This window comes from Leptodactylus fuscus (assembly GCF_031893055.1).
Source record: "Leptodactylus fuscus isolate aLepFus1 chromosome 7 unlocalized genomic scaffold, aLepFus1.hap2 SUPER_7_unloc_1, whole genome shotgun sequence".
Lineage (NCBI taxonomy): Eukaryota > Metazoa > Chordata > Amphibia > Anura > Leptodactylidae > Leptodactylus > Leptodactylus fuscus.
The window spans coordinates 512,199-533,018 of NW_027439807.1; the positions used below are offsets into that span (position 1 = coordinate 512,199).

A 20,820-nucleotide genomic window follows, 5' to 3' on the forward strand; every position below is an offset into this window, starting at 1 on the left:
AGCTGGACGAGTCCCACCGCAGCGAGCACACCGTCTTCATCATGCCGGCAGAGGAACCGCTGGACCCCAATGGCACCGAACCCCCGGCCCGTTACAAGTCAGACATTATTACACCCCTTAATGCCCCCCCATCCTATAGGCTAGCGCCACCTCTTGTGACGACCCCGCTTCTCCCCTCCCAGGTACGAAAGCTTCCCAATTCTCCAGAGAGATTTATTCGAGCTGCCTCAGGACTTTCTGATGGCCCCACCTAGCCAATCCAAAACCAGCGCCCCCAGCAGTCCGGCCCCGCGGCGAACCAAGCAGGTAAGGAAGAGGCGACAAGTGGTGGGAAGGTCCTGACCTCTGACCCGCTAAACCCATTACCCCTCTGTCTCTCAGGAGATCAAATCTGCCCAGCGCGTGGCACATATCTACTCCTCCATGCCCGAAATGTGGGCAAAATGCCTCCTGGGGCACTGCTACGGCCTGTGGTTCATCTACCTGCCCACGTATGTCAGAGCCACCGTCTCCAAGGTGCGAGCGCTGCAGACGGCGTATGATGTGCTGAAGCAGATGGAGACCAAGAACGTGGTGCTGCCCGATGAGGTGAGTGGTAGTAGTGAGCAGTCTGGGTTGCTGGGTGTGATGATCCCTTTAAGGATCCTATTGTCATCTATCAGCCTCTATTGTGATATACAGTGTTGGCCAAAAGTATCGCCCCCTACAGGGTATATACAGTATAAGTATCGCCCCCTGCAGTCCTGTCAGATAATCCTCGTTGTCCCCAGATAATGATTACACAGCACAGACTCTTATATAGTATATAAGTGACACAGGGTATATACAGTATAAGTATCGCCCCCTGCAGTCCTGTCAGATAATCCTCGCTGTCCCCAGATAATGATTACACAGCACAGACTCTTATATAGTATATAAGTGACACAGGGTATATACAGTATAAGTATCGCCCCCCGCAGTCCTGTCAGATAATCCTCGCTGTCCCCCAGATAATGATTACACAGCACATACTCTTATATAGTATATAAGTGACACAGGGTATATACAGTATAAGTATCGCCCCTGCAGTCCTGTCAGATAATCCTCAGTGTCTCCAGATAATGATTACACAGCACAGACTCTTATATAGTATAAAAGTGACACAGGGTATATACAGTATAAGTATCGCCCCCTGCAGTCCTGTCAGATAATCCTCGCTGTCCCCCAGATAATGATTACACAGCACAGACTCTTATATAGTATATAAGTGACACAGGGTATATACAGTATAAGTATCGCCCCCTGCAGTCCTGTCAGATAATCCTCGCTGTCCCCCAGATAATGATTACACAGCACAGACTCTTATATAGTATATAAGTGACACAGGGTATATACAGTATAAGTATCGCCCCCTGCAGTCCTGTCAGATAATCCTCGCTGTCCCCCAGATAATGATTACACAGCACAGACTCTTATATAGTATATAAGTGACACAGGGTATATACAGTATAAGTATCGCCCCCTGCAGTCCTGTCAGATAATCCTCGCTGTCCCCCAGATAATGATTACACAGCACATACTCTTATATAGTATATAAGTGACACAGGGTATATACAGTATAAGTATCGCCCCCTGCAGTCCTGTCAGATAATCCTCGCTGTCCCCCAGATAATGATTACACAGCACAGACTCTTATATAGTATATAAGTGACACAGGGTATATACAGTATAAGTATCGCCCCCTGCAGTCCTGTCAGATAATCCTCAGTGTCCCCCAGATAATGATTACACAGCACATACTCTTAAATAGTATATAAGTGACACAGGGTATATACAGTATAAGTATCGCCCCCTGCAGTCCTGTCAGATAATCCTCGGTGCCCCAGATAATGATTACACAGCACAGACTCTTATATATAGTATATAAGTGACACAGGGTATATACAGTATAAGTATCGCCCCCTGCAGTCCTGTCAGATAATCCTCGCTGTCCCCCAGATAATGATTACACAGCACAGACTCTTATATAGTATATAAGTGACACAGGGTATATACAGTATAAGTATCGCCCCCTGCAGTCCTGTCAGATAATCCTCGCTGTCCCCCAGATAATGATTACACAGCACAAACTCTTATATAGTATATAAGTGACACAGGGTATATACAGTATAAGTATCGCCCCCTGCAGTCCTGTCAGATAATCCTCGCTGTCCCCCAGATAATGATTACACAGCACAGACTCTTATATAGTATAAAAGTGACACAGGGTATATACAGTATAAGTATCGCCCCCTGCAGTCCTGTCAGATAATCCTCGCTGTCCCCCAGATAATGATTACACAGCACAGACTCTTATATAGTATATAAGTGACACAGGGTATATACAGTATAAGTATCGCCCCCTGCAGTCCTGTCAGATAATCCTCGCTGTCCCCAGATAATGATTACACAGCACAGACTCTTATATATAGTATATAAGTGACACAGGGTATATACAGTATAAGTATCGCCCCCTGCAGTCCTGTCAGATAATCCTCGCTGTCCCCCAGATAATGATTACACAGCACAGACTCTTATATAGTATAAAAGTGACACAGGGTATATACAGTATAAGTATCGCCCCCTGCAGTCCTGTCAGATAATCCTCGCTGTCCCCCAGATAATGATTACACAGCACAGACTCTTATATAGTATATAAGTGACACAGGGTATATACAGTATAAGTATCGCCCCCTGCAGTCCTGTCAGATAATCCTCGCTGTCCCCAGATAATGATTACACAGCACAGACTCTTATATCCTATTAATATTATAAATGTGAAAGTTTGTGGGTTTGTGTGTTTGGATGTTTGCATGTTCGGATGTTTGTTCCTCAATCACGGAAAAACCGCTCCACCGATTTGGCTGAAATTTTCCACAAACATAGTTAATGCACCCGATTAAACAATAGGCTACTTTTTGTCACAATAGCACACATACGTTTGAGCCAGGACACCCACAAAACCCAAACTCACACCACCATCTCTGCAATCTCACACACTTTGGACCATAGCAAGCCACAAAATTCCTATTGCCCTCTACAGCCTCGCCCCTAACCCCACACAATCTCATATACATAGACTTTACCACTTTGCCCCTCCCCTTACCAATACTCCAGGAGGTTCTCTTTAACGCTCCAGAGCAGCCATGTTTGCCGACCCCCACCGCTCTGACAATCCGCGACACCGCCCACCCATGTCAATACCCCTAGGAGGTCTAATAAATGCAAAAAAAAAAAGTTTTAAAAAAGTAAAAAAAATAATAAAAAAAAAATACAAAGGATTAAAAATTCAAATCACCCCCCTTTCCCTAGAACACATATAAAAGTAGTTAAATACTGTGAAACACATACATGTTAGGTATCCCCACGTCCGAAATCGCCCGCTCTACAAAGCTACGCAAATATTTTTCCTGTTCGGTAAACGCCGTAGCGGGCAAAATGGTCAAAAGTGCCAAACCGCCATTTTTTCACTGTTTTCATTCTGATAAAAATTTGAATAAAAAGTGATCAAAGTAATAACATTTCCCGAAAATGGTAGAACTACAAAGTACACCTGGTCCCGCAAAAAAAGATGCCCTATACATTCCCGTACACGCACGTATAAAAAAGTTACGGCTGTCGGAATATGGCGACTTTTCAAAAAATAATTTTTTAACACAGTTTTGGATTTTTTTTTTAAGGGGTGAAAATGTAAATAAAACAATATAAGCTTGGTATCCCCGGAATCGTAACGAAACACAGAATACAGGGGACATGTCATTTTGGTTGCACAGTGAACGCCGTAAAACCAAAGCCCGTAAGAAAGTCGCAGAAATGCATTTTTTCTTCAAATTCACCCCATTCTGAATTTTTTCCCTGCTTCCTAGTACATTATATAGAATAATTAATGGCGGCATCAGGAAGAAAAATTTGTCCCAGGAAAAATTAAGACCTCATATGGCTCTGGGAGTGGAGAAATAAAAAAGTTATGGGGTTTAGAAGGAGGGGAGTAAAAAACGAAAATCAAAAAATGCCATTGACGGGAAAGGGTTAACTTCAAATACTTCTGTCCCAAAGTCACTATGTAAAGTTTATACCAACACCGTATATATAGCAGCTCAAATACAAAGTAACTGCAACACAAAAGTCTCACGTATTCTCTGAATTACAACAAAAACAAGATACAAAGTTACATTTCATATCCCATCCCTTATACACAGTATGAAAACCTTACCCACCCCTGTATATACCCACTGCTACAATCACCGCAGACCAAGTCGCAGGTACCAGCTAGTAGTATATAAGTGACACAGAGTATATACAGTATAAGTATCACCCCCTGCAGTCCTGTCAGATAATCCTCGCTGTCCCCAGATAATGATTAGACAGCACAAACTCTTATATAGTATATAAGTGACACAGGGTATATACAGTATAAGTATCGCCCCCTGCAGTCCTGTCAGATAATCCTCGCTGTCCCCAGATAATGATTACACAGCACAGACTCTTATATAGTATATAAGTGACACAGGGTATATACAGTATAAGTATCGCCCCCTGCAGTCCTGTCAGATAATCCTCGCTGTCCCCCAGATAATGATTACACAGCACAAACTCTTATATAGTATATAAGTGACACAGGGTATATACAGTATAAGTATCGCCCCCTGCAGTCCTGTCAGATAATCCTCGCTGTCCTCCAGATAATGATTACACAGCACAAACTCTTTGGTAATATCTTCAGTTATTTTGTTTGCAATGAAAAAACACAAAAGAGAATGAAAAAAAAGTCACATCATTGATCATTTTACACAAAACTCCAGGACTGGTGCGGACAGAAGTATTGGCGCCCTCAGCCTAATACTTGGTAGCACAACCTTTAGACACAATAACTGCACACAACCGCTTCCGCTAACCAGCAATGAGTTTCTTACAAGGCTCTGCTGGAATCTTAGACCCTTCTTCTTTGGCTCCTGCTCGCGGTCCCCCCTGAGATGTGAAGGGGGCCTTCTCCAAACTGCCACCAAGAGATCTCTCCTCCCCCTCCCCCACAGGTGTCTATGGGATTCAGGGCTGGACTCATTGCTGCCACTTTACAAGTCTCCAGGGCTTTCTCTCTCCACCATTTTCTAGTGCTGACCTGAAGTGTGTTTTGGGTCATTGTCCTGCTGGAAGAGCCCTGACCTCTGAGGGAGACCCCGCTTTCTCACACTGGGCCCTACATGATGCTGCACAATGTGTTGGTCGTCTTCAGACTTCATAATGCCATGCACACGGTCAAGCAGTCCAGTGCCAGAGGCAGCAAAGCAACCCCAAACCATCAGGGACCTCCGCCATGTCTGACTGTAGGGGGCGTCTTCTTCTCTTTTTTCCTGTAATCTCTATGTTGAGGCCTTCTCCTACTTTTGTCTCCTCTGACCAGAGAACATTCTTCCAGAACGGTTTTGGCTTTCTTAGGTAAGTTTTGGCAAACTCCAGCCTGGCTTCTGTCTGTGGGTAAGAAGTGGGGTCTTCCTGGGTCTCCTCCCATACAGGCCCTTCTCATTCAGACGCTGACACTGGATAGTACGGGGTGACACTGTTGTACCCTCGGACTGCAGGGCAGCTTGGACTTGTTTGGATGTTAGTCGCGGTTCTTTATCCACCACCCGCACAATCTTGCGGTGAAATCTCTGGTCAATGTTTCTTTTGCGTCCACATCTAGGGAGGTTAGCCACAGGGCCATGGGCTTTACACTTCTACATGACACTGCGCACGGTAGACACAGGAACATTCAGGGCTTTGGAGATGGACTTGTAGCCTTGAGATTGCTCATGCTTCCTCACAATTTTGCTTCTCGAGTCCTCAGACAGTTCTTTGGTCTTCTTTCTTTTCTCCATGCTCAATGTGGTCACACAAGGACACAGGACAGAGGTGGAGTCAACTTTAATCCATTTCAACTGGCTGCAAGTGTGATTTAGTTATTGCCACCACCTGTTAGGTGCCTCAGGTAAGTAACAGGTGCTGTTAATTACACAAATTACAGAAGCATCACATGATTTATCAAACAGTGCCAATACTTTTGTCCACCCCCTTTTTTATGTTTGCTGTGGAATTATATCCAATTTGGCTTTATGACAATTCTTTTTGTGGTTTTCCATTGAAGACAAATTAAATGAAGAAAATACCAAAGAATTTGTGACTGCAATCATTATCTGGAAGAACACGAGTATTATCTGACAGAAGTGCAGGGAGGCCAATACTTTTGGCCAACACTGTAGTGTACACTTGTGCTTCAGATTTTGGTGTGCTCCCCTGTGGTTGTCCCTTGGTACAGTCCGCCCCCCCTCCCTCTCTCGCCAGGTCTGTTACCGTATCCTGATGCAGCTGTGCGGTCAGTACGGAGAGCCGGTGTTAGCGGTGCGCGTCATGCTGGAGATGAGGAAGGCGGGGATCGTCCCTAATGCCATAACCTACGGATATTACAATAAGGTGGGTTGTAGGGGCACAGGGTGATTTGGAGGGGGACACTCTTGCTTGTTTGGGGGGTACTCACTGCTCTTCGTCCCCCACAGGCTGTGCTGGAGAGTAAGTGGCCGTCCAGCAGTCAGAGCGGAAGACTCCGCTGGGCCAAACTGAGGAACGTGGTCCTGGGAGCCGCCCAATTCCGTCAGCCCCTCCGTAACAAACAGCCGGGATCTGAGACACCCCCACAAAGTGAGGACCTGGGGAAGAACAGGTCCAGAGGTGAGGGGCCCCAAAACTTGTCCAACTGAGACTGGTGCACACAGAATGTCTTCTCCAATATCATAGAGTAAGATGGAGGTCCGGCTACAGGCGTAACCCACGTCACAGGCATACCCCTCGCGTCACAGGCATACCCCTCGCGTCACAGGCATACCCCTCGCGTCACAGGCATACCCCTCGCGTCACAGGCATACCCCTCGCGTCACAGGCATACCCCTCGCGTCACAGGCATACCCCTCGCGTCACAGGCATACCCCTCGCGTCACAGGCATACCCCTCGCGTCACAGGCATACCCCTCGCGTCACAGGCATACCCCTCGCGTCACAGGCATACCCGCCGCGTCACAGGCATACCCGCCGCGTCACAGGCATACCCGCCGCGTCACAGGCATACCCCCCGCGTCACAGGCATACCCCCCGCGTCACAGGCATACCCCCCGCGTCACAGGCATACCCGCCGCGTCACAGGCATACCCCTCGCGTCACAGGCATACCCGCCGCGTCACAGGCATACCCGCCGCGTCACAGGCATACCCCTCGCGTCACAGGCATACCCCTCGCGTCACAGGCATACCCGCCGCGTCACAGGCATACCCGCCGCGTCACAGGCATACCCGCCGCGTCACAGGCATACCCGCCGCGTCACAGGCATACCCGCCGCGTCACAGGCATACCCCTCGCGTCACAGGCATACCCGCCGCGTCACAGGCATACCCGCCGCGTCACAGGCATACCCGCCGCGTCACAGGCATACCCGCCGCGTCACAGGCATTACCCCCCGCGTCACAGGCATTACCCCCCGCGTCACAGGCATACCCCCCGCGTCACAGGCATACCCCCATGTCACAGGCATACCCCCATGTCACAGGCATACCCGCCGCGTCACAGGCATACCCCCCGCGTCACAGGCATACCCCCGCGTCACAGGCATACCCCCCGCGTCACAGGCATACCCCCCGCGTCACAGGCATACCCCCGCGTCACAGGCATACCCCCATGTCACAGGCATACCCCCCGCGTCACAGGCATACCCCCCATGTCACAGGCATACCACCACATCAGTAGCACGATGCGGCTGCCCCTTCCCCCCAATCTCTTGTCATCCTGTATCTCCAGACTGTTCTATTCATATTTATAAGTAACATCATAGAACAGGAGTAAAGGACCCCAAACCAGACCCCTACACCTATTAGGACCCCAACCCGGACCTCTAAACCCATAAGGACTCCACACTGGGCCCCCTAAACTCATTCACCCCCCCACACCAGAGCCCTAGAGCCATTTCAGAGCTGCCACTATGGACCCTTTAGATGACCCCTGCCCCCTCCGTTGCCTGTATGGGCAGGTCTGGGGGGTTCTTGGCCTGTGTTCAGACTGTGCTGTAGATCTAGTACTTTGGTTTGTGCTCTGCAGATAATTGGAAACACAAGAGCTGCTCGGGCGACCTGCCCCCCCGGCTGAATCTGCTGCGCCAGACCACCTGGGCCGGCCACACGAGCCTGAGGACCGAGGACTCCACTACGGGGTCACTGGTGAAGAGCTGGAGCGTCGGCTGTACGCAGAGCGACCCCTGCATGCTGGAGATGGGCGTCGCCCACCGTAAGTGAGGACATGACGGGAATGTAGTGACAGGAGGAGTTACTGAGTGGCACTGCAGTGTCTGACATGTCGTCTCCTGTAGTGATGGAGGATTTGGAAGCTGACGGGGTCACCCAGGGGCCGGACGCCAGCCCCTCACTAAGTGGATCTCAGACTAGAGCCTCCGGGGCACCGCTGATCCTCGAGGCCTCGGAAAATGGGAGTTTATCTAACGTCAGCTTTGCTACGGACAACACGGGCAGTGGGACAGTGACCTCCGATGACTCCGAGCTGATCCTGACCGAGGGCTCCTCAGAGGCCCTGACCAGCAGGAGCGGCAGCAGCAGCAGCGTCTCCAGGGACGGGGCGAGGAGGCGGAGCCTGGCCGGTAAGATCCAGCAGCTGCTCACCCCCTCCAAGAAGGCGTCCAGGACCTCGCTGCTCAGGAAGACGAGTGCTGCTGCCGCTGACAATCCCTCCCCGCTGGTGTATGAGCAGCATCATGGCTGGAGGGGGCATCGGGACAGCTGCAGACGGCCTGAGTCCACGGCCTCTGAGGTGAGGGAGAGGGGCTGACAGGTCAGGGCTGTGGCCAGTGCTCCGGAGCGCCCCCCATCAGGCCTCTCCTCTTCTCTTCCAGAGCTCGGTGTCTTTGGGCAGTGAGGCCGACTCCTCAGACACCTCAGTCTGCAACTTTGCCATCCATAAGTCCTTGGAGCGTCTGTTAGATGGAGGCCAGGATGTCCCCGCAGTGGAGGTGAGTGCTCGATCTGATCCTGGGAGAGCTGGGTGACAGGTGGTCAGTGACTTCTATTGTCTCTCTCCTGTTCTTCAGGTCCTGCTCTCCAGCTGCTCCCTGTGTCCTGCCTGTCACTCCCTGATCTACGATGAGGACATCATGGCCGGCTGGACCTCAGATGACTCCAACCTGAAGACAGTCTGCTCCTTCTGCGGCCAACACTTTGTGCCCTTCCTGAACGTCAAGATCATCGACCTGCAGAAACAGCGTAGGTGAGGGCGCCCCCGGGTGTATAAGTGGGTGCTGTGACCAGGAGGACCAGCCAGGGGGGGCCACTGTAGTATCAGAGGTGACTGAGCCCTCCTGCTGTGGTTACAGGGCTGATGACCCCTCGGAGGTGGACGGAGGCGTTACAAGCCGTGGACCCGTCCTTAGTGACCGCTACCAGTGTCTGGTGCTGGACGAGGACAACTCTCGCGTTCCCTGTAATGGCTTCCCTGACGTGCAGGTACGGTAGCGGGGGGTGTCATGTGACTGTGGGGGTGCCGGCCCTGGGTTGACATCTTTTTGTTCCCCTCCTCAGCACTGCGCCAGTGACGTGGACTGTGAGCTGGTGACCGTGGCCTATCTGTGCCCCATGGTCCTCCGCAAGGAGATGGAGAGCCTGCTGGAGAACGAGGGCGGCGACTTCCTGTCCCAGCCCGAGCTGGTGGACAACCACCCCATCATCTACTGGAACCTGGTCTGGTATTTCCAGCGCCTGGCGCTGCCCAGTAACCTCCTGCAGCTCATCCTGGAGTCCAAGCATGTCCAGCCGTCTGCACAGGTGGGCACCGGGGCACAGGCCACAGCTATCCGGCCTCACTGCGCCGTCACTAACTGCATCTTCTCCCCGCAGGTCACCGACTCCCCACACGTCCGGGTCCGCTTACTGTGGGACGTGCTGCTGCAGGACCCCGACCGCTGGCCGCCCATGTACGCCCTCTGGAAGCTTCACCGTAAGTAATGGGTGGTGGAGTGCTGCCATCTGGTGGTCAGCCTAGGGTTAACCCTTCATGTCTGTGTGTGGCCAGGAAACCTCCCCAACCACCTGCAGGGCTGGCGCTCCCACTCGCACCCCTTCACCCTCGAGTTCCTGGAGAAGATCCTCAACTTCATCGGACTCTTTGAGGTCCATAAAGCCATCTCACTGCTCCTAAATGTCCTGCAGGAACAGAACTCGCCCCCGCAGATCATCCAGAGGTAGGTAGTCATGTGGGGGGCATGTGGGATGTGCGTGACTGAATAATGACCCCGTCCCTTGTCCCCCCCCCCCCCTCCAGGGGGATCTACAGAGAGATGCTGCTCCTGACCATGGCCGCCCTGGGGAGAGAGCACATGGATGTGGGTGAGTGGTGGTCGCCGACTACTGGAAATCGAATACAGTAACCTGCTGCCCCCAGTCCGGGGTATTAGTAATTCTCCTATACACCCCTCCCCCTTTGTTAACCCTGTAGTGACCAGTAACCCCCTTCTGTCCCTGCAGCCGCCTTTGACAGCAGATATAAGACGGCCTGTAAGAAATTGGGGAGCTCCTTGGGAAAGGAGGAGCTACGTAAGCGGCGGGCGCAGCTCCCCACCGCCAAGGCTTTGGACTGCCGCAAGACATTTGGAGCAACACTGGAATGTTAGACCACACTGTGACGCTCGCTACGTGGAAAGTGCAATATGGAGTGGGGGTCTCCGTTCTAGTCAGAGACTGTGGGTGGCAGCGCCGTCATCTTCTCATGGGCACACACCGGAGACCATAAGACTGATCATGGTGACGGGAGCCTCTCATCAGACGTGTGCCAACCAGTGCCCACCGCCAGGACGCTCTGCCACGGTGTTCCGCCACTCTTGCCATTTTTTGCGGTGGCAGCGACCTCTGTTGATAGCCCTGAACGTTTTCTGCTGCTTTGGTTAAGAAGGGGTTAATTGCAGGCGCCAAAGATTATATATATTTTTTGGATCTCTAATTTCCGTCACTATGAGCCAAGGGTCTGTCTTCCGAAGATAACGGCTGCCATGTTTACCTTCATCGCCGGCTGCCAAAGCAGTGTCCAGCTCCATGGGAGGCGCGAGCTGCTGCGGCCATCTTGTTGGAGCCCTGAGGGGGACATCCCAGTGAAGGCTGCTGCCCTGTGTTGCTGATGTTGGGCGTTGTGGCCCTGTGTTTTATGTTTGCATATTGTTTTCTTTTTTATAACTGGAGTTGGGGAGGGGAACCACCTGACCCCCAAGCTGCCGCGGAATGACGTTGTAAGTTGTCAGTATTAAGATGTGTATATTTTATTATTTATTTCTGTGGGATATCTCGTGGTGTTCAGACCTTCGGGGTCATTGTGTTTACCATATAGTGTTGTCAAGCCTCTGGGGTCATTGTATATACTTTATATACCCGGACCTCAGGTCACATGACTATGAGCTGCATCACCTATTGCTGTGAGGGAGTCTCAGACATCAACTGTAGCTATGGAGAATCCTCGGGCGTACCCCGTAGCTGTGGAGACTCCTTGGGTGTGCCCCATAGCTGTGGAGACTCCTTGGGCGTCCCCTGTAGCTGTGGAGACTCCTCAGATGTCCCCCGTAGCTGTGGAGGTGCCTTAGCCATCCCCTGTAGCTGTGGAGGAGTCTCGGCCGTCCCCTGTAGCTGTGGAGGCGTCTCGGGCATTCCCTGTAGCTGTGGAGGAGTCTCGAGCGCCCCATGTTGTTGCGGAGGCATCTTGGGCGTTCCTTGTAGCTGTGGAGGTGCCTTGGCCGTCCCCTGTAGCTGTGGAGGAGTCTCGGGTGCCCCCCGTTGTTGTGGAGGCGTCTCAGGCGCCCCCCGTTGTTGCGGAGGTGTCTCAGGCGCCCCCCGTTGTTGCGGAGGTATCTTGGGCATCCCCCGTAGCTGTGGAGGCATTTTGGGCATCCCCCGTAGCTGTGGCGAAGTCTTGGGTGTTCCCCGTAGCTGTAGAGGAGTCTCGGGCACCACCCGTTGTTGCGGAGGCATCTCAGGCGTCCCCCGTTGTTGGGGAGGAGTCTCAAGCGTTCCCCATTGCTGCGGAGGCATCTCGGGCACCCCCCGTTGTTGCGGAGGTGTCTTGGGCATCCCCCGTAGCTGTGGAGGCATCTTGGGCGTCTCCCGTAGCAGTGGCGGAGTCTTGGGTGTTCCCCGTAGCTGTAGAGGAGTCTCGGGCACCACCCGTTGTTGCGGAGGCATCTCAGGCGTCCCCCGTTGTTGCGGAGGAGTCTCAAGCGTTCCCCATTGCTGCGGATTCATCTCGGGCGCCCCCCGTTGTTGCAGAGGTGTCTTGGGCGTCCCCCGTAGCTGTGGAGGCATCTTGGGCATCTCCTGTACCAGTGGCGGAGTCTTGGGTGTTCCCCGTAGCTGTAGAGGAGTCACGGGTGCCACACGTTGTTGTGGAGGCGTCTCAGGCGCCCCCTGTTGTTGCGGAGGTATCTTGGGCATCCCCCGTAGCTGTGGAGGCATTTTGGGCATCCCCCGTAGCTGTGGCGAAGTCTTGGGTGTTCCCCGTAGCTGTAGAGGAGTCTCGGGCACCACCCGTTGTTGCGGAGGCATCTCAGGCGTCCCCCGTTGTTGCGGAGGAGTCTCAAGCGTTCCCCATTGCTGCGGAGGCATCTCGGGCGCCCCCCGTTGTTGCAGAGGTGTCTTGGGCGTCTCCCGTAGCAGTGGCGGAGTCTTGGGTGTTCCCCGTAGCTGTAGAGGAGTCTCGTGCACCACCCGTTGTTTTTGCGGAGGCATCTCAGGCGTCCCCCGTTGTTGCGGAGGAGTCTCAAGCGTTCCCCATTGCTGCGGATTCATCTCGGGCGCCCCCCGTTGTTGCGGAGGCGTCTCGAGCGTCTCCCGTAGCTGTGGAGGCATCTTGGGCGTCTCCCGTAGCGGTGGCGGAGTCTCGGGCGTCCCCCGTAGCTGTGGAGGCACCTTGTGCGTCCCCCGTAGCTGTGGAGGCACCTTGTGCGTCCCCCGTAGTTGTGGAGGCATCTTGGGCGTCCCCTGTAGCTGTGGAGGAGTCTCGGGCGTTCCCCGTAGCTGTGGAGGCATCTTGGGCGTCCCCTGTAGCTGTGGAGGAGTCTCGGGCGTCCCCTGTAGCTGTGGAGGAGTCTCGGGCGTCCCCTGTAGCTGTGGAGGAGTCTCGGGCGTCCCCTGTAGCTGTGGAGGAGTCTCGGGCGTTCCCCGTAGCTGTGGAGGCATCTTGGGCGTCCCCTGTAGCTGTGGAGGCATCTTGGGCGTCCCCTGTAGCTGTGGAGGAGTCTTGGGCGTTCCCCGTAGCTGTGGAGGAGTCTCGGGTGCTCCCCGTTGTTATGGAGGCGTCTCTGGCGTACCCCATAGCTGAAGAGGCATCTTGGGCATCCCCCGTAGCTGAGGAGGCGCCTCAGGCAGCACCTGTAGCATTTTCTAATAATTTCTCCTTTTTTAACCCTTTGATGTGTAGATATTCTCATTTTTATTTGAATGTTTTATTTTTTTATTTTACAGTTTTTAATCTCATTGTACATGTTGGCGGGGGAGGGGGATTCAGGGCTGTTCTGCCTCATTACTGTCACCCATAGTGCGCAGTATACGTATATAAGAGGATCGGGTCACAGATCTGGATGTTTGTATGTATGATGGGGGAGGGGTGCCGGAAATAAAAGTGTTTGCTTCATTCACTGCTGCAGTTTGTGGAGTCGAGGCCTTGGTCTACGAGAGACAGTCCGATCTCATGGGGGGAGCCAAAGGATAGTTCAGTTTGGTGGGGGGAGCAAAACTAAGACTGCGGTCTACTAGGGGCAGCCCAATCTGGTGAGACCCTGTCATGTACGGACTGTTCTAGTATGTGATGTGGGTGCAGCGGTCACTCGGGCTACACATTGAGCGTAAATTGCACCCCAAATACGGTCAGCTGCCACCACCACTGACGTGCCAGGCTCAGCAGAAACCTCACTCACGTACACACGTGTCTCTCCAACAGTCAGACGATAACATACTTTAAGAAGGTGATGGTACCGAGAGCAACACAAAGTAACCTTAAGTCTCCCAATTTAATACACAGAGGTCAGTACTCTCTATATAAAAAAAGATGAAAAAGCAAAACAGTTTTAAAAATAAAAGGAGAAAAGACACAAATGTTATACTTGGAAAGGTATGGCCGACATCCAGCGCGTTCACTGACGTCCATCGTATGGAGAAGTTTCCAAAGTATTTTCAGTTTCTTATAAGTGGATGCTTTTGGCTTGTGCTTAGCTCCGCCCCTCCTTCACGGTGTTCTTCTCCCGCCCTCCACTGCCTGAGGTGGGGGGGGGAGGGTTTAGCTAATTCATTGTCACCTGGGAAAGTAGGGGCATGTATGATTCTATCTCCACCCTGGAAAGTTGGTCCCCTGCTGCCCCACGGCGCAGGTTTCCGCCCACATCGGGAACCTGTTCCTGTGAGTGAATGTAATAGTCCGTCATGAAGATGGCGCCGGCTGAGGGGCTGGGCTTGGCTGCCAGAATAGGACGTGAAAGCGCCACTCCACGTCTTTAACCCCATAAATTCTACCTTCAATAATGAAGTACAAAATTATATAAGACTCCAAAATAATTGTCACCGTCACAAGATTTATACAGAAAAATAATGAAGAACCGCCATATTTGGTACGGAAAAATCCGTAACAACCCGGTGTGGAGGAGGAGCAACACTCAGACAATGGTCTACAAGAGAGCAGTCTGGTGAAGGAGCAAAACTGGGACAGTGGTCTACGAGAGACAGTCCAGTCTGGTGGAAGAGAAAAACTGGGACAGTGGTTTCGAGAGACAGTCCAGTCTGGTGGAGGACCAAAATCTGGACACTGGTCTACTAGAGACAGTCCAATCTAGTCTGGTGGAAGACCAAAATCTAGACACTGGTCTACTAGAGACAGTCCTGTCTGGAGGAGGAGCAAAACTGGGACAGTGGTCTACGACAGACAGTCCAATCTAGTCTGGTGGAGGACCAAAATCTGGACAGTGGTCTATGAGAGACAGTCTGGTGGAAGAGCAAAACTGTGACAATGATCTACTATGGGAAGAATATGTAAATCTGTCTCCCAAGATGTAAACAGGGAGACAGTGCCTCTGTTATGCTGCCCTCTACAGCAAGCACCCTGAACACCATTCCCGACTTCCCAGAAGCCTTTGCTGCATGATGCGAGGTTATAACCAAATCAATTTCTCAGCTATGGACGGCACCGTTTCTGTCTCTTTGGACTTCATCAGCGCAGCCTAGAGAGAATTGAATGATCTACTAGAGACAGTCCTGTCTAGAGGAGGAGCAACACTCAGACAATCATCTAAGAGAGTTCAGTCTGATGGAGGAGCAAAACTGGGACAGTGGTTTATGAGAGACAGCCCAGTCTAGTCTGGTGGAGGACCAAAATTGGGACACTGATAGGCGAGAGATAGTCCAGTCTGGTGGAAGAGCAAAACTGGCCTACTAGAGACATCCCAGTCTGGGACAATGATCTACTACAGACATCCCAGTCTGAGACAATGATCTACGAGAGACAGTCCTATCTAGTCTGGTGGAACAGCAAAACCAGGAAATTGATCTTCTAAAGACAGCCTAGTCTGGTGGAGGAGCAGTCCTGAGGCAATGTTCTACAAGACAGACCATTTTGGGACAGTGGTCTACTAGAGAGAGTTTAGTCTGGTGAAAGTGTACAACTTGAGTCAATGTTTTACAAGAGAAAGCCCAGTCTGGTCAGAGAGCAAAACTGAGACACTTGTCTACTGAAGACAGCCCAGTCTGGTGGAGGAGTAAACGTGGGACAAGGGTCTACAAATGACATTACAATCTGGGACAATTGTCTACAGGAGTCAGTCCAGTCTAGTGGAAGAGCAAAATTGGGACACTGGTCTACTATAGACACTCCAGTCTGGTGGAGGAGCAGCACTGGTACAGTGGTCTACGAGAGACGGTCCAGTCTGGTGGAGGAGCAGCACTGGTACAGTGGTCTACGAGAGACGGTCCAGTCTGGTGGAGGAGCAGCACTGGTACAGTGGTCTACGAGAGACGGTCCAGTCTGGTGGAGGAGCAGCACTGGTACAGTGGTCTACGAGAGACGGTCCAGTCTGGTGGAGGAGCAGCACTGGTACAGTGGTCTACGAGAGACGGTCCAGTCTGGTGGAGGAGCAACACTGGTACAGTGGTCTACGAGAGACGGTCCAGTCTGGTGGAGGAGCAGCACTGGTACAGTGGTCTACGAGAGACGGTCCAGTCTGGTGGAGGAGCAACACTGGTACAGTGGTCTACGAGAGACGGTCCAGTCTGGTGGAGGAGCAGCACTGGTACAGTGGTCTACGAGAGACGGTCCAGTCTGGTGGAGGAGCAGCACTGGTACAGTGGTCTACGAGAGACGGTCCAGTCTGGTGGAGGAGCAGCACTGGTACAGTGGTCTACGAGAGACGGTCCAGTCTGGTGGAGGAGCAGCACTGGTACAGTGGTCTACGAGAGACGGTCCAGTCTGGTGGAGGAGCAGCACTGGTACAGTGGTCTACGAGAGACGGTCCAGTCTTGTGGAGGAGCAACACTGGTACAATGGTCTACGAAAGACGGTCCAGTCTGGTGGAGGAGCAACACTGGTACAATGGTCTACGAGAGACGGTCCAGTCTGGTGGAGGAGCAACACTGGTACAATGGTCTACGAGAGACGGTCCAGTCTGGTGGAGGAGCAACACTGGTACAGTGGTCTACGAGAGACGGTCCAGTCTGGTCTAGCGGAGGAGCAAAACTAGGACTATTGTTCATAAGCAGTACAACATAAAAATTCCAATCTAAACCAATATCGCCGTTGTGACCGACAGAATAAAGGTATCCCGTCACTTAGTGCCCGGGGCCCTCTCATCACATTGGTGGGCCCAGTTCAAAGGTTCAACACATAAGTGGCCCCTCCCCCTCCATCACCACCCACCTGAAAGCGGCTAAATCCTGTGATTTTATATGGTGACATTCTGCGGGTGACACTGTGTTATGTGACTGATGGAATTTTCCGCCTGTCATACATGTTTTATACCTTCATTTCTAGCGTGTAACATGTGACGAGAGAGGCGGTCGTGTATTTTACTCTAGAAAGATCAGGTGTGGACAGGACAGGGCCGGGAAAACATGGGACCATTATTGACGACTTTGTGTAAGTGTTTGGTCAACTCTTTTATCACTGCAACCTCAACGATGGTAAATGTCTGGGTCACAGCCGCCCAAAAACTTCTGGGTCATGTTCAGAGGGGGATTACGTAAGAATACCACCGGGATTAGGCTACAGAGGGGGAGATTGCAGTGTGGGGGAGGGACAGTGTGTCGGATGCCGTGTGGGGGAGGGGCGGTGTGTCGGATGCAGTGTTGGGGAGGGGCGGTGCAGTGTGAGAGAGAGGCGGTGTGTAGGATACAGTGTGGGGGAGAGGAGGTGTGTCGGATGCAGTGTGGGGGGAGGGGCGGTGTGTCGGATGCAGTGTTGGGGAGGGGCGGTGCAGTGTGTCGGATGCAGTGTGGGGGGAGGGGCGGTGTGTCAGATGCAGTGTGGGGGAGGGGCAGTGTGTCGGATGCAGTGTTGGGGAGGGGCGGTGCAGTGTGTCGGATGCAGTGTGTGGGAGGGCTGGTGTGTAGGATGCAGTGTTGGGGAGGGGTGGTGTGGGGGAGGGGTGGTGTGTCGGATGCAGTGTTGGGGGAGGGGCGGTGCAGTGTGTCGGATGCAGTGTGTGGGAGGGGCGGTGTGGGGGAGGGGCGGTGCAGTGTGTGGGAGGGGCGGTGTGTAGGATGCAGTGTGGGGGAGGGGCGGTGTGTCGGATGCAGTGTGGGGGCGGTGCAGTGTGTCGGATGCAGGGTGGGGGAGGGGCGGTGCAGTGTGTCGGATGCAGTGTGGGGGAGGGGCGGTGCAGTGTTTCGGATGCAGTGTTGGAGAGGGGCGGTGCAGTGTATCGGATGCAGAGTGTGGGAGGGGCGGTGCAGTATGTCGGATGCAGTGTGGGGGGAGGGGCGGTGCAGTGTGTCGGATGCAGTGTGGGGGGAGGGGCGGTGTGTCGGATGCAGTGTTGGGGAGGAGCGGTGCAGTGTGTAGGATGCAGTGTTGGGGAGGGGCGGTGCAGTGTGTAGGATGCAGTGTGTGGGAGGGGCGGTGTGTAGGATGCAGGGTGGGGGAGGGGCGGCACAGTGTGTCGGATGCAGTGTGTCGGATGCAGTGTGGGGGAGGGGCGGTGCAGTGTTTCGGATGCAGTGTTTCGGATGCAGTGTTGCAGAGGGGCGGTGCAGTGTATCAGATGCAGAGTGTGGGAGGGGCGGTGCAGTATGTCGGATGCAGTGTGGGGGAGGGGCGGTGCAGTGTGTTGGATGCAGTGTGGGGGAGGGGCGGTGCAGTGTGTCGGATGCAGTGTGGGGGGAGGGGCGGTGTGTGTCGGATGCAGTGTGGGGGAGGGGCGGTGTGTGTCGGATGCAGTGTGGGGGAGGGGCGGTGTGTGTCGGATGCAGTGTGGGGGAGGGGCGGTGTGTGTCGGATGCAGTGTGGGGGAGGGGCGGTGTGTGTCGGATGCAGTGTGGGGGAGGGGCGGTGTGTGTCGGATGCAGTGTGGGGGAGGGGCGGTGTGGCAGTGTCACAGCTGGAGGCCGCTCACTGTCTCCTGTCAGTCTCACAGCTGGATCTCTCCTCTGATTGGTTGCTTTCACTGTCACTCACACGCTATGCCACGCCCTATGCAGTCAATCCGCCGACTGTCAGCCAATCCCCGCAGTCTCCGCCCACAGCGCTGCCTCCGAACATCTGATACATCCACCGAGCTGTCAGTCAGAGCGCTCAGCCAATCAGCGAGGAAGTTCTTGGAAGCGACGTCTCCTCTCTGATTGGTCACCTGTCAGGTCTGTCAAACATGCGGGGTCTTGGCTGGCTGATTTCATTGGCTAGTCCTCTAGTCCCGCCCACTTCCGCCGGTTCCCCGCCAGTAGTGACCAATCACCTCCAGCAGCAGCGCCGGTGGGCGGTCCTTAGTCCTTTGGCTTTCGCCCAATCAGAGTCATTGTTTGTGTGTGGCCGGTGTCTGCCGCAGTGAGACCCCCAGAGCCGGGCACAGCAGTCAGGTGAGCCCGGGGATGTCAGGCCGCAAGGCGGAGGCCGGAGGATGGCGGAAGAGGGAGGCGAGGAGGGATGGCCGGAGGATGTGAGAACCAGCGGGGGATGATGGATGTATAGCGGGGAGGAGGAGAATGATATACCGGGCACTATAGGGGAGGCGATGGATGTATAGCGGGCATTATAGAAGGGGAGAGGGAGGATATCCAGGACAGTATAGAGGGGAGAGGGATTATATATAAGAGAGTATAGAGGGGAGAGGGATTATATATAGAACAGTATAGAGGGGAGAGGGATTATATATAGAACAGTATAGAGGGGAGAGGGATTATATATAGGACAGTATAGAGGGGAGGGGGATTATATATAAGAGAGTATAGAGGGGAGAGGGATTATATATAGGACAGTATAGAGGGGAGGGGGATTATATATAGGACAGTATAGATGGGGAGAGGGATTATATATAGGACAGTATAGAGGGGGAGAGGGATTATATATAGGACAGTATAGAAGGGGAGAGGGATTATATATAGGACAGTATAGAGGGGAGGGGGATTATATATAGGACAGTATAGAGGGGAGATGGATTATATATAGGACAGTATAGATGGGGAGAGGGATTATATATAGGACAGTATAGAGGGGGAGAGGGATTATATATAGGACAGTATAGAAGGGGAGAGGGATTATATATAGGACAGTATAGATGGGGAGAGGGATTATATATAGGACAGTATAGAGGGGAGGGGGATTATATATAGGACAGTATAGAGGGGAGGGGGATTATATATAGGACAGTATAGAGGGAGGGGGATTATATATAGGACAGTATAGAGGGAGGGGGATTATATATAAGAGAGTATAGAGGGGAGAGGGATTATATATAGGACAGTATAGATGGGGAGAGGGATTATATATAGGACAGTATAGAGGGGGAGGGGGATTATATATAGGACAGTATAGAGGGGAGGGGGATTATATATAAGAGAGTATAGAGGGGGAGAGGGATTATATATAGGACAGTATAGATGGGGAGAGGGATTATATATAGGACAGTATAGAGGGGGAGAGGGATTATATATAGGACAGTATAGAAGGGGAGAGGGATTATATATAGGACAGTATAGATGGGGAGAGGGATTATATACAGGACAGTATAGAGGGAAGGGGGATTATATATAGGACAGTATAGAGGGGAGGGGGATTATATATAGGACAGTATAGAGGGAGGGGGATTATATATAGGACAGTATAGAGGGAGGGGGATTATATATAGGACAGTATAGAGGGAGGGGGATTATATATAGGACAGTATAGAGGGGGAGGGATTATATATAGGACAGTATAGAGGGGGAGGGATTATATATAGGACAGTATAGAGGGGAGAGGGATTATATATAGGACAGTATAGAGGGGGAGGGATTATATATAGGACAGTATAGAGGGGGAGGGATTATATATAGGACAGTATAGAGGGGGAGGGATTATATATAGGACAGTATAGAGGGGGAGGGATTATATATAGGACAGTATAGAGGGGAGAGGGATTATATATAGGACAGTATAGCAGGGGAGAGGGATTATATATAGGACAGTATAGCAGGGGAGAGGGATTATATATAGGACAGTATAGAGGGGGAGAGGGATTATATATAGGACAGTATAGAGGGGGAGGGATCATATATAGGACAGTATAGAGGG

At 52.4% G+C, this 20,820-nt stretch overlaps 2 protein-coding genes across 2 annotated transcripts in view; both read left to right on the forward strand.

Annotated features, from left to right (window-relative positions):
• The first annotated feature begins 6 nt into the window (after nucleotides 1-6).
• Nucleotides 7-11,479, forward strand: DENND4B (DENN domain containing 4B). The gene is made up of 15 exons (XM_075261222.1): nucleotides 7-97; nucleotides 183-306; nucleotides 382-588; nucleotides 6,340-6,468; nucleotides 6,552-6,723; nucleotides 8,137-8,322; nucleotides 8,405-8,859; nucleotides 8,942-9,058; nucleotides 9,137-9,312; nucleotides 9,419-9,548; nucleotides 9,624-9,866; nucleotides 9,939-10,038; nucleotides 10,114-10,282; nucleotides 10,363-10,427; nucleotides 10,566-11,479. The coding sequence occupies exons 1-15, from the start codon at nucleotides 42-44 to the stop codon at nucleotides 10,709-10,711; spliced, it is 2,475 nt and encodes an 824-aa protein (XP_075117323.1). The 5' UTR covers nucleotides 7-41; the 3' UTR covers nucleotides 10,712-11,479.
• A 7,687-nt stretch (nucleotides 11,480-19,166) lies between these two features.
• GATAD2B (GATA zinc finger domain containing 2B) overlaps nucleotides 19,167-20,820 on the forward strand; it is a 33,818-nt gene continuing 32,164 nt past the window's right edge. Inside the window, exon 1 of the mRNA XM_075261215.1 lies at nucleotides 19,167-19,207. Within this exon, the coding sequence (XP_075117316.1) occupies nucleotides 19,206-19,207 (2 nt within the window). The 5' untranslated portion in view covers nucleotides 19,167-19,205. The remainder of the gene's footprint in view (nucleotides 19,208-20,820) is intronic.